Below are 14,702 nucleotides of genomic sequence, written 5' to 3'. Positions count from 1 at the left end.
ACAAACTTAATAGCAGTCCCAAACAAACTCACTAATATATTATCTAGACAATAATCATTTTGTCAGTACTCATGTTTAGGGGTGTGCGAAGCAGCAAAAAATTTTTGATTCGAAACAACAATTCAATTTAAAAGATTTTCGATTCAATTCTAAGCAATACGGCATTTTTCTACTCTTACTTGTCAATGGATTGAAATAACAATAATTAAAATTTACAACATTTGTGTGGTAAAAGTTTTTGTTGATGTGGTATTAGATCTAATAATACATAATAGGTATATGAATTTTAAGTGAAAAAATATTTATTTTTTTATTTTGCAATATTTTATTGCTGGAAATGTTAGTGAGCTACTTTACTTGCCTATTTCATAATTTTTACTTGCAGAATTATATTGTTAAGCATGTTACCTATTTATTTTATAATATTGATTTTACAAATAAATAAAGATATGTTTTGGTGTAAACAAATAAAAACATTTGCAAGATTTATACTGAAACTTTCAATTGTTTATATTGATAAAATTAGAGGATGAATCAGATTTACAAACTACAAGGTATACATAGCAGACCTACAAAAATACTAAAATTATCAGTCTAAAACATCAGTCTTACTACAGGGTGTCCACCGACTGGTAAAACCTGGAACTATGCGTGAATTTTGTATTTTACCGGGAATTTTCAATTTGCCGCGATCGCGCATGAAGATGACGTTTCAGTGACTGCGGGAGACGACGGTGACATTTTCGTGACCGCAGGTGACGACGATGAAGTTTCCGTGACCGCGGGTGACGACAAAATTGTTTCCGTGACCGCGGGAGACGATGATGACGTGCTCGTGACCATGGGAGAGGACGATGACATTTCCCTGACCGCATGATACGATGATGATGTCCAAACGCTGTGGGATATGTTAGTGATTTTGCCACGATCACTATAATAGCATGCGGACTATGACGTTTCCGTGACTGCGGGAAACGTTGATGATGTCCAAAAAATATTGCTTGACGATGATGACCGCGGGAAATTATTTGAATTACGATCGAGAAAGATGATAACTTTCCTGTGATCGCGGGAAACGATTATAATGTTTCTGTTACCGCTGAACAATATCAGGATTTTGTCACGACCACGGAAGACAGTGGTGATGTTTCTGTTACTGAGTGAGATATTTAGGATTTTTCAGTTATCGCAGAAAAAGATGATAGTGTCTCTACAACTGTGTTAGATGATCACAAGATACGTGGTATTTATTTAATGTGTTTAGAAGGGTTTAAAACTTAAATTGGCTACGTGCAATTTTTGTAATTTCTGCATTGTTATTTCTGTAGGCTACATGAAAAACAACCCATAACTCCAAAATTACATACTATATGAAAGCACATAAAGACCAGGATCTGTGTAGTAATCCTTCAGAAAATTTTGTAAAATTGAAATGATCAGTATTAAGAATTATATTTTTCAGGTGTCTGTACAGAGATTCGATAAATTTTGGTATCAATATATCACTATTTTTAAGAAGCTTTTAATAAATTGCAGGTTTAAGGATTAGTTTTTAATTTTCGGATTATTTAATCAGTAATATATAAAAATTGATAACTATAGCAAGCTGTGTTAGCGCTAAAACAGCATTGCGGGAGTTGGCGCAAAAAACGTTAAAAATTTTAGTATAAAAAGTACAACCTAAACTACCTGGAATTTGTTTTTACTCATGATTATTTCTGGTTGGCCTGGTGGACACCCTTTACTAGTTAAGTATCAAGTAACAATTTTTTAGACTAGTGTTAAAATGATTTTGGAGTGACTTGTTTCGGCTATGTTTACAGTAAAACAAGTCTCTCATCATTTGCAATGTCGAAACAACAAATTATAAAACAATTAAAGCAATATTTACATGCAAAGAATCAATTAAATAAGAACGCTTTCGCAAAGGAAACACAACAACAAAATGCTCCTGTATTGCGGGTATTGCATTGACTTTCTGCATGCGTTTTTCTATATGGATACTGACTCCCCCATGAATCGAATAATTTTTTGATCATCACTGAATCGAAAAAAAATACGATATATCAAATCTAATTAGATCAAAATTTGTATGTATCAAGTCAAGTACTTCAATGAACTCGAGTTAGTAGTTAAGCTCATTGAAGATTTTATCTATTAATTTAACTTATATTCTTTTAAAGCTTCCATTATTTATCACTAGGGTAGTAATTATTAAAACCTAAACACATTTTATCATGGAAATAATAGTTTTATGATAACTATTTTTCAATTGAAAATAACAATAACCTCAATCAAGCATTGTTATTTACATTTTTATTGTTGTGCAGGCCTACTAGGTCTCTAAAAATGTCATTGGATTTTCTGCATCTTTGTCTGATATTGTTGGTTGTTGAATTAAGTTTTTACTAGTGTACCTGTTGCTCGAATTCGAGCAATTTCTAGTTTTTAAACGAATAACAGTCATAATTTCTGACGATTTTAAAAGATTCCACTCAAAGATGATGGAAATACTCATGATGTACATAACAGTTCAATATAATTAATAAACATTTCTAGTAAATGTTTTATCATTTTTCAAAAGTTGATCTTGTTTTTTAGTGTTTTCTACAGATAGCCATATTCATAGCCGCATTAAGTTGTCCATAATAACGATTATGAATTCTAAAAAAAAAAAAAATTTCTATTTCTTCTCCTTGGTGGTGTTCTACGACTTTCCTATGTTTCCATAGTTTGCAAATCGGCTCCTTCAATGATTACTAAGAAATGCAGCACAGTGTTAGTTCAGTTTTCTTTTTAGTATATCAAATTATCCAGGATCACGGTTTTTCCCTTTGTAATATTCACGCCAACCCAAATTCAAATAGCAAACATTTCATTTCAACCAAGTCAGTAAATGTTTGTAGCAAACTGTTAAATTAGCAAACTTATTGACTGTTTACAATTAACTTATGTTCTTCTTCTCACTTTTAATTTCTAGCCACAGCTAGAGTTTCATAACAATGTTTCCCATGTCAATCTTATGGAGAAATACAAAACTTTAAAGGGCCCCAGGCCCTTACTCTTTAATTATTTCCCTAAAAAGAAAGTATCCTGCACAACTTCACGATACGCTCTTTCCAATGACACCAAAAACTAAAATATTGTCAATCGGTTCAGTAGTTTTGGAGGAGTAATTGTTACAAAAAACTTGCTTGCGTATTAAATAAGTATAGATTGTTTAATGAAACTTAATCTAATGAACCAGAACGATGACAGTGACTTTGCTACTTTTTGACAATTTACATGGGCCCCACTAAATAATTAGGACTAGGCCTGGATCTTTTAGTTCTTTATAAGAGCTGTAAAATATACTAGGACAATTTAATTGAGCCTAAAATAAACTAACGGTTGATATGTTTTGATGTTACCTTTGCAACTGAAAATATGTAAGGGAATTTTACCCTCAAAGAAAAAATTGATTACTAAAATGTCTCCAGACAGTGTTTATCAGGGGTCTAAAGCAAGTATAAATTAAATCTCCATTCCCCTATACATCTCAAGCTCTAAGCTCAGTCCGCAGCAACAAAACATCGCCCACCTCTAGATATCAAATTTGGACTTTGGTATTAACAATAGAATTAATGCGGTACGAACTATTGTTTACCATCAAATATAATTTTTTTCATGAAAATTAAAATGGTTGACAGAAATTGCAATAATTCTAAAAAACAATTTGATGATTCCCACATAGGCAAAGCCTGTGCGTGAGTAACAAGTTTACATCAGTCCATATTCTATAATCTAAACATTGTTATACTAGTTACATTTATAAAAGGAGAACAAAACAATTTTAGCAGGAAGCCACAGCAGATAACGTTAACATTATGAAAATGACTAACAAGTGTAAAGAAGAAGAAAAATCTACTAAAAAGAAAATATGAATATTTAATAAATAAATAGTATATATCAAATTAAGAAAGTATTTAATAATGATGTCAAACATCACTGGGACTTGGAAACCATTCATACATCTTCTACACACACACACACGGGTCCGCGGAATTGGTTAACTCTGGAACTCGCTAACCCCATGTTAAATGCCCTATCTTCAAATTTGGTCGATGAGAGGAACTCGCTAACTTGTTCGGTTTCGGAATTGGCTAACTCCGGAACCCGCTAACCCGCTCTAGAGCCAGGTTAGCGAATTCCGTCCTCGTACGGAAGTCGCTAACTCGGTCCCTCGGCGGAACTCGCTAACTCCCAATCAGAAGCCTCGCACGCCGTCCAATGGGAGCCAAGCATGAAGATTTTTGGCCAGTGTTGCCGAAAGTAGTACCATAATGTCGTATCCTACGAATAATTAGGAGTTAGAGCAACGTAGTCGATAAAATAAATATATTTAGAAGTATATGTTTAATATTATTCTTATGATTATTAGAGTGGAAAATGCATTATAGTATTACCATAGACTAATCAACACAATTAAACTTTACATCCCATTGTAAACTTTGAAGCTTGTTTTTCGTGTCTAGTTCATGTCCGGTGACACTGATCGCTAGTGTCGACGAATTTGTGTTTCTAATATTTTATAGTTTAACTTCATGATTTGTTCTTTGCTGTTTGGTTATATAACTAGGGGACGTGTTATTAGTTATGATTAGAACGTTTTATTTGGTTTAACGAGGTATTAAATAACTGAAAACAAGAAACAGTTGTAAACAAAACACGACCTCTAAAGACAGTGTACCGGACAGAACTAACGATAAAACTGTCTTCAGCTGATCCATAAAGATGAGAAATGTACTAATATAAGGGAGTATGTTTTATATATATATGGGTTTCTTTAAATAGTAGTTTATTGGGATGCAAAAAGATAGTACTGTACATTTAATTTGGATCTTTTACATGTTATGAAATATCTATTTTCGTAGTCCGCCATTTGCTTCTTTTATTCGAATAAATACAATTTTGTGAACTTCTGCAAATAAAATGATTAAGGTCGTATTTTTATACTAGACTTGTGACCTTCAATGCTTGTCTTTGATAGATTATAATATTTGATTCTTTAAAGGCCTATTATATCAGTCGTGCAAGTGTTAACAATAGTTTGGTTCTTCTTAATATTTATGTATTATTACCGAAATAATTCCGAATCATAGGATTAGTAAACAAATAAAAATAGTTTAGATTTTTTCTATAGCAGGCACATGATTTACCTAGGTACATTAATTAATAATGGAAATCAAAAACGTTAACAATGTATTACAATATTGCGTCTTTACTTTAGCCAAAAAGGGAATTTAAATGTTCTTACTTTATATTGTTAGGAAACATATAGGGCCTAATCTCTTTACAAAAATTGAAGCAGTTTTGTAATAGTCTATTCTATTCGAGGCAGCCAACAAAACCTTTTTTAAAAAGCTCCAGTAATCGCCGTAGACTTTATGCCTATAATTTTGAAGATTACCTTCCCGATAAAATATACTTGTTAAACGTCATTACAGAAATACATTGTAGTGGTAATATATTTTTAAATAGAGCTATTGAATTTAAATAAATATTGATCAATACATTATAAAGTGGTAATGTATTCATGGATTGCATTAAAAATTTGTCTGTGCATAAATACAATTTTTAAATTTCTAATAAATCTTATCTAATCTAATTTCTAATTTCTTAATAAATTAAAACATGTAACATTATTACTAAAAAATTCAACACATATTAGAATTATTCAACTATTTACTAGTAGGCCTACAATGCTTTGGTTTAAACTATTAGGCATAGATTTAGGCCTACAGCTATTCTATGAATTGATTAAACGTAGACTATGTCATATTTTTACACGTAAGTCGGACGATTCAACGACATACCTTTAATTTTAAATCTATAAATTAGTATGAAAGTTACGATGGTTGATGACTGTATTAATTAATAGTTTTGGTTTATTACAACATTACGATTAAATTTGTTTTCCGTGTTCGAGAACTTGCGTGTATTTTAGCTTAATTTCGTAGAGGTTTAATTGTTTAGTACCAATTAAACTGAATGTTCAATATTTTTCATATTCTATTATTGTCCTATAATATTGATAGCATTTATATTTAAGATCGAAATCATAAACATTTAATTGGCCAGTGTACAATTAAATTAAAAACACTTTTTCATGATTTTTTTACCCCCTTTTAATTACTTTGGGCTAGTTAGCTGTTAAAAGTGGAATTGGATAACAAGAAAACAATAACATTTTACTGTATCTTCATTGACACTGACATTTTGAAATACGGCAGTGTACGATTATTTTGTCGTACAAGGTTGGCAACGCTCCGTGCAGTGGGCGCGCCCGGGTTAGCGACTTCCAGAGTTAGCGACTTCCAGAGTTAGCGAATTCCACCGCTAGACAAAATCGAGTTAGCGGGTTCCGGAGTTAGCCAATTCCTGACTGAGATGGTTAGCCAGTTCCAGAGTTAGCCAGTTCCGATTCACGACCGAGTTAGCGAGTTCCTGAGTTAGCCAATTCCTACGTCTCCACACACACACAATACACGCATGCAACAACTCACTACAGGCCTGTACAGGCGGCCGGTAGCCCAAATTACACTACCAAATGATTTTAGGTTACTGCAACCATCCATTACACTAACTTGTGTGTTTTGTGCCACAATTTATCCAAATTTCATTAGAAGTTTTTAATTAATTTGGCCTAGTACTACAGCTCTTCCAAAGAACCAAAGACCCAGGCCTCGACCTAATTGCTTAGGAGGGCCGAGGTCCTAGGATAGCTCTGAAAATAGCATGCCATTAATCAGAGTCATTATTTAGTATATCCAAATTGTTTTACTTCTTCCTTTAGGAAATTGCAGTAAAAAAAGAAATTTTGTCTCCTGAAGCTAAGAAAGAAACCCAACCCATTGATGTACAAAAAGGATTGCAAACCCCAGCAATAAAGAAAGAAATAGAAACTAATTCAGCAGCGTCCAAAGAGGTAAGGATGTCAGTTATCTAGGTTACTTACCTTAACATTTCTAGCAAAATATCTTTTGAATGTGTAACATTTTTACTGGCAGTAAGTTTTGGAATAGGTTTGTTCTGTATCCAGGATTAGGTATTTTAAGTAATATACTCCATTCTAATAAAACCTGAATTTTTTATCTCTAAACAGAATCCGTAGTTAAAAAAATCAAATCCCGATTCACTAAACCTTCAGACTTATTTACTAGCATGTAAAAGTTACAAAAAATACAGGTGATAATATAATGTTTCTTATGCAATCAAAACGGAAGAAGTTGGACTCCTGACCCTGTCATTAGAATATTATTAATTTGCTACTAATAGGCCTACACTTTGAACCTAAAAAACTATTGTTGATAAACAACATACACTTAAACAAATTAAATTCCCAATACTTACATAATACTATGAATAAGACCAATTCAAACCTTAAGTGATCAATAAATATTGTATGCCCAACTGTATGTACAGTAACCCTCATATCCAACCATGACGGGACCAAGCCAAAAAGTCAGATATCGAGAGGAGAATAACCTGCAGTTTCCGCAAAATCGGTAATTGTCACCCCCGACCGTGACAACGCTCGTGAGCGTAACTCTGCGACTTCGGTAATCATCTCCCACGGCGGCGGCAACACCCATTGTCGGTGACAGTGGTGATCGTCTGCCGTGATTACGGCAGTATCCACAGTCAGCCTTTCGGTAAACCGATCGCGCTCGGCGTTATCGCCCCAGACAGGAAACAAGTAGACGGGCGGACACTAGCTCAGATATTCCGAGGAATCGGTTATTCCGAGGTCGGATATGAGGGGTTCTACTCTATGTTGTTGAATTAGTAGTTTAATACATGTTGGTTATAGTTTAGAATATAATTTCTAAATTTTTTCATCTGTGTGATAAAAAATAGCAATTTTTTGTGTAATTTGGTAATCTGTTTGATCTAACTCTGGCAACATGTGCATAAATGTGAGCCATTGCCAGAACATTTACATGATTTCTTTGTTCTAACTTCTCACAGAACCAACAAAACATTTCAATAGCCGGTATTTAAAAATTGTTTTGAAAATCTAATCATGCAAATGGAAATTTATCTTAACAATTTGTGTTGAATAAAATACCACACAGATTTGATTAGTTTACTTGTAAGGACATTGATGGATATTGCACAATATTTTGAGAGTAGACAAGGGAAAAGGAAATGATTGAAACCCTTTTTTTTTAAGGATGGCGTTTTGGCCTCTGGAAACAACTTACTATTAGACCTACATTAATAGTTTATTTAATACATGGGAAGTTTGCTGAAAGGCCCAATGTTACAATTTTTAGTCATTAAACCACCTGTACATATTAATCAAATCAAATCATTTATCGAGCCAGAATTAACAACATATACAAGTTGTATTGGCTAGGTCATCATATACTTCAATTATCAATTATCAATCATTGAGATGGGAACGCCACCTAGGTGCGTATTTTAACCGAAATATGAGTGAAGGACGAGTATAGAATGGTGTATGATGACCTGTGTAGCTTTGTTACTGACTAAGATCAGAGGTTTCATTAGTCAGGATCATTTATTTAAAGCTCAATGATCAGGAACAGCTGGATATAAGATATAACATCATATACTTATCATAAACATGTCTTTAAGAACTATTTACAGAAGTATTATATAATACTTACAAATTATACAGTTTTACAGTAGACTTTCTCGTATCCGGACTCCTCGGGACCGAAGCCAGTCCGGATGACGGGTTTTCCGGTTAAACCGACGTCCCCAAAAATTCGTCAAAAAGGACTGTTTACTGTGATATTCGACTTAAATTTAGGAGAGCATTGTATTAGGCACGTGAACACTGGTCTCAAATCTTTCCCTCGAGAACAGACGTTTCAATACTGCCCACTTCCTGCCAATCTAGTCCGGTTAAACCAATGAGTTGATAAAAATTGTCCAGTTAAAAAGATGTAATTCCCGCCGAGTGTAGTCCGGTTAAAAGGTGTCCGGATAAGAGGGAGTCTACTGTATGTGAGTAAAAGTAATTGTATGTTCAAGGTATTAGTTGTTTGTTATTGGTTGCTTGTCTGTTGCAGGCTACTCCAGCACCAGTAGGCTCCAAGTATCCTCACATGCTGGACTCGTCCAAGTTTTCCACCGTAGTGATTGTAGTATGTTCTCAACCTTTACTAATCAAATATTTCATTCATTTAGTGTTTGGTAACTGTAAATAGTGTATTTTTATCACTGTAAATGAGTTTATTGTTTTATCCCATAGGGAGGGAGATGGTATGAAGGGGTTCGCTAGATATCAGTTTTTACAAATTGTACCTGTAACACTCCTTACATAACTTGTTATTGAGTGCTGACATATCCAAAACAATAAGTAGGCATAAATTACTGGCTTTCACTTAAACTTAATTTATTTGAAATATAGAATAAACAAAGTTTTTTTAAAATCTTTTTCATGGTCTATTTTCACATCTTGTTTAAATGTTTGCTCTCAATACAGGGGATTTGACGGGTTTCTAATACTGTATGGCTTGGCATATAGAGTTTTATTTGATTTTCGTTTTTGAATCTATCATTGATCATTAACTCTTATCTGTTACCATTTTTGTTTATCATTAAAAAGGTGTTTAGATTATTATTGAACTAATAAGTCAAGTTTGATTTTATTTCATGTAAATTATTATATTGGTTACTTTTACGCTTTATGAAGTAATCAATCTTTTGCGAGAGAGAAGGAATCAATTGTGCTCATTACCAATACCAGGTAATCAATCTTATTCTGCCCAATATTGTTTTAGTTGCCTGACAAAAATGATACCTTCTATGTGGCTGAACCAAACTTTGCTTCGACCATGCAGGAAATGCTTGAACATTTCAAGAAAGTCATTGATCAATGTCAAGTGATAACTCCAACAGTTGGTGCAAAAGGACTGGCTTCATTTTACAACGAATGGTTAGTAATTGTAGGCTACAACATGAAGGATGATTATACTAAAACAGTGTAAATAAATATTGTGTACTTTTAGCTTGTAGCAGAGTGGTAGAGGGCCTGTACAGTTAGAGACTATTACTGGTAATAGTATAGGCCCATGTTAATAGTCCAGAAATAGGTGTTTACCGGATAAGTATAATTTAGTTTGGGGATTACCATATGAGTATGGTTAACACATTTTGGACAATCAGCTGGAGTCCGGTAAACTCATTTCAGTACAGTTGTACGTAATAAAACCCCATTTTATTAAGCAGGTGACAAACAGCTGATTTCCGAACTAATTTCATGCCTGGAAAGTACAGTAAAACCTCGCTAATCCATCACCTACGGGACCGGGAGCATGGTCAGACCAGCAAAAAGGTCGGATTATCAGAGGAACAAGTTTACTGTCATAAAAACGTAGTAAAACTGTATTTTGAACAGACCACAGATAACTGATAACCACAGTTAATCCAACATGACATAAAACAGTTATTTCCAACTCATAAACAACGCCTGTGGTTAGAGTAGCCTCCGGATTGTGAATAATAACTAATGATAGTGGTTTGAATAACTTATTCTGGCAATCCAAATTGTCCAACTAGTATTCCACAACTAGTTTCTACCTGCTAAGAGCTGTGATAGATACTTGTGAAAAATACCTGACCAGCTGTGTATCCTATAGTATAGACGTAACTTCCGCAATATCAACACGTGTCCGCTCGTCTAGTTTAAGGTTTTATTTTATCGATCGTATGTGTGTGCACGCTATGTATTTGTTTGTGTGTATGTGTGAGTGTAAAAAACTGTTAATCCTGACGACCTTCATTTGAAGTAATCATCTTTGTACGCACTTGATGATGACCTCTTAGCAGGTTGAAACTAGTTGTGGAATACAACAATTTATATTGCCAGAATAAGGTATTTAAACTACTATCATTTGCCAAACATTGTACAGCAAAATAAAGAACAGAACAATAGAAATTCTAGTAAGCTACTGCTAGTCATAGGCTACTGATACGCTGTTTCAGGACAGAAGAATGTCGATAAAAACAAAAACATTAAATAACACATAAAAGAATATAAAATAATAGTAGCCTACTTATAGGGTAACAACAGTCGTAAAATACACCGATTAAAGGTGACAATGACATCGCTTATTCTTTCTCTTTGTTCTTCTATTCTTTCTTGAGTTTCTCTTCATCCACCCATTCAACAAGTTGCCATGGTTACTAATCACCCAATCACAGGCTACTAAAGTTGTCATGATTACCAAATACCCAATCAAAAAATGGTGTGACATAGCAAGCGCACAGCAGACAGATGTGTCATGTGTAGGCCTTAGGAGCAGACGATTGTCAGTGCAAACGGATAGCTTGACATTGAAGCTTTGATCGACATTCCTTTGTTTTTTTATTTTTGTCAAATGAACTGATTTTTCAAAAACAATAACGTGGGAGCATACTTAATAATAATAATGGGCAGAAATAGTTAAATATACAACAAATTTCAACACATTAGACTAAAAAAAAACTATTTATAAAGTTTTCTAGGTATTTTTTTCTTGGACAATGGGTTAGGAAGCCTATTTTGTTGGCGACGTGGTCAGATCAAGCGAGTAGTCGGACCATCGGAGGTTGGATTAGCGAGGTTCTACTGTAATTATATTGTGGCGATAAAGATATTGTTTTCAGAATTTTTTGTTATCCAGGGTGTGAATTTCAAGGGGCAAGAGAAAGTTTCTTAACTGTACATAAATTTTATATAGGACTTGAAATATTAATTATTCAATAACCGCCAAATAAATCAGCCAATAAATCCAAAATTCTACTGTCAAATTAAAAAACAATCAAGATTGGGAAAGGGATTGCAGATGATTTTGCAATCAGCAGACATGATCCCGGATGTTTCCACGATCATCGGAGATGACGATGAGGTTGTTGCAATTTTTGAGTTAATTTCCTAATAAATTCTTGTACTCACTTAAAGCAGAACGTTTTTAAACAACTGACTTGGAAAAATTCAAAAATTTTCTGCGGGCTTATGCCGTCAAAGTTGCATGTAAATGTATCGTGTGTGTTATAGTTTTAATGAATACTTAGAAATAAATAAGTTAATAATAAGTAAATATTAAGCCTACTGTTATTACATTGAATCGCTTTGGTAATTCGGTTATTCTATGCATTCTTCCTCATGATTGATGCACCGAATATTGACTTCGCAGCTTTTGTTTATGTAATGCATGACGTTTTGTTGCGTTACTGTTTGTAGAACAATGAATTTTACTGCAGAAAATAAAGTTGTCGACTTTCCACAGAAATATTTGTTGCAAAAAAACAATTTTGTTAACTTTTTTGTGTAGCATTTTCTGCAGAAACTTATACAGGTTTAAAAGTTTAAGAAAGAACCATGTGACCCTAACTTTGCCTGTAAAATAAATAATTTTTCATTAAAAAATCTGATTTAACATCCAGTTGGGTAGGCTGGGCTTTCTGCAGCCCTCGCTGCCTGTAGTTCTGCTTTGTCTATAAATTCTTTCGGTTAAGACCTTATTCCAACAATGTAAATAACTTTGAGGAACTATTTTTAGAGTACTTTCTAAGTTGTATCATTCAATAACTAACAGTATTTAAAATTATCAGCTGTTCTAATTAATTCTAAACAGGCTAAAGAAAAAATATTAGGTGAAAGAACTGAACAGTATGCACATTTTACGGATGGGGATCTTGTAGTCAGTTGAAACTTCTTTTTTATACTCAGCTGAAACCTTATTTCTTAGATCAGCAGTTTTTTTTTATATCAAGTTGGTATTTTTCCTGATATTCAGGCAAAACTATTTACAAATAACCGTCACAAACATCTGACAATTTTTAGCCAAAAGAAATGTCAACCGGATATCAATTTTTTTAAGTCTGAATTTTCCATATAAGCTATTGTGGGTATCATGGTAAGACATGAACCCAGGACCATGACTTGGACCTGTATAATTTTGTTAGGCCTATGTCTCATTTTGCTCACAAATAGAATTATGTGTATATGAATTGCTGTGTGAGGAGACTGTGTATTATGTTGATTACTAAAATCACTGATACCAATATGAATCTTACTTATTTCTACAATCAACTTGAATTGCTTTGTATACCACATTGACATTAAGTTGAATTATTTTGATACACTGGAAAATTATTTTTTTTGTCCTCTCTAACAGGTACCGGGTGGAGATTGTCTCAGTGACCCCAACCATCCAAGCTCATTACATTGACTACGGAAATACAGAAGAAATAGTACCTAAGGATTTTAAAAAGTGTCCAGACAGCCATAAGGATATCCCAAATCTCGTAAGTTTGTTTTATTTTGAGGCCACTAGATTCAATTCTCTTGTTTGCTACTCAACAGATTTCTTAGCGTATCTCGTTTCAAATTTAATTATGTTAATTGTAAATTTCTCGAGATGAAAGAAACCCTGGACACCCCTATTTGCTGGGGGGTAATCCATACCACCCAGGCCCCCCGGTGTTGGGGCTCCTCCACCCCCCACCCCCCACCCCCTCCAAAGCCATATTCTAGCTACGCCACTGTGCTTAAGGTTTGCACTTTTATTACATTTGAGGAGTTATTGCTCATGTTGTTACTTCCGAAATACTAGCCAAATGAAACCCACATAAGCTATAAAAAATTGGATGTTTCTCTTCTTAAATCTTTTTAGCTATAACCGTGGGTCTCATGGTAAGACCTGGACCTGGGACTGATGTACTTTTTGGCTTTGATCTCCCCAGAGGCCAAAAACACCATCCGTTCAAATTTATATGTGTATTAGGAGTGTGCGAACAGCAAAAAACTTTCAATTCTATGCATAAATTCAATTTAGTTTTCTATTCAAATTGATGCATTTAGACTCGAACCAACACGCCATTTTTCTATTCCCATAATATTCCCATTATGTAGTTGGTTAGTGAAGGTCTAAAATGTTAAAGGTAATAAAGTAAAGTAAATTATTTACTTATTTATTTTTATTTATTTTCAATGCTACAAAACAGCACATGCCTATTAATTTATAGCATGAATCATGTAACAAGAATGTTAACAAGATATATAAATAAACACAACTAGGGAAAAAATGTTTGTCCTCTATGGTGATAGTTTCACTCAAAATATAAATATAAAATATAAATATAAGAATATAAAATATAAATAAGAATGACAATATAATATTTAAATATACAGTAACAAGAGAATTTATACTAACTGAAATAATACTGATGGTCATGAATCAAATATAATAAATATGCAATAAATGGGGGCTTATGGGTTAAATATAACAAGTAAAGAGCAAAATATATAACACCCAAATATATGATTTTAAATTGAAACGGATGGTGTTTTTGGCTTTTGGTGACATCAAAACAAAAATTGGTCCCGGATTAAGATCCGTAGGTTTTACCATGAGACCTACGGTAATAGCTTATTCCCTACCGGTATATGGAAAATTTCTAATACATAACAACTAAAATTATAATTTAGTAGGCCTATGACTATTATTATATTATTTTTTCTTTAATAATTAGTTAACATTACATTAAAAATGCTGACATTTTCTAATTTTCATCTCAATTGTTTCAGGTTCAAAAAATTAAGTTTGCTCAGGGAACTGATAAGAAGTACTTCGATCTACCAGAGCTGTCAGAAATAAGTGTAAAGCCTGTTGAATTGGTAAGATCAAAGGAATTGTAAG

General features: G+C 33.5%; 1 protein-coding gene across 8 annotated transcripts in view; it reads left to right on the top strand.

The window, feature by feature from the left end:
• Nucleotides 1-14,702, top strand: part of LOC128987459 (uncharacterized) — an 84,499-nt gene that overhangs the window by 55,326 nt on the left and 14,471 nt on the right. For all 8 annotated transcript variants that reach the window (XM_054408355.1, XM_054408346.1, XM_054408339.1 and 5 more), the window contains 5 exons: nucleotides 6,836-6,967; nucleotides 9,084-9,158; nucleotides 9,798-9,952; nucleotides 13,179-13,308; nucleotides 14,591-14,680. In XM_054408355.1, coding sequence (XP_054264330.1) covers nucleotides 6,836-6,967; nucleotides 9,084-9,158; nucleotides 9,798-9,952; nucleotides 13,179-13,308; nucleotides 14,591-14,680 — 582 coding nt within the window. The remainder of the gene's footprint in view (nucleotides 1-6,835; nucleotides 6,968-9,083; nucleotides 9,159-9,797; nucleotides 9,953-13,178; nucleotides 13,309-14,590; nucleotides 14,681-14,702) is intronic.

This window comes from Macrosteles quadrilineatus, unplaced genomic scaffold (genome assembly GCF_028750875.1).
Source record: "Macrosteles quadrilineatus isolate MER2022 unplaced genomic scaffold, UCM_ALF_1.0 Scaffold_1__1_contigs__length_201487025, whole genome shotgun sequence".
Taxonomy (NCBI): domain Eukaryota; kingdom Metazoa; phylum Arthropoda; class Insecta; order Hemiptera; family Cicadellidae; genus Macrosteles; species Macrosteles quadrilineatus.
Note: the sequence above shows the minus strand (reverse complement) of the source record. Positions and strands in the feature narration are given on the sequence as shown.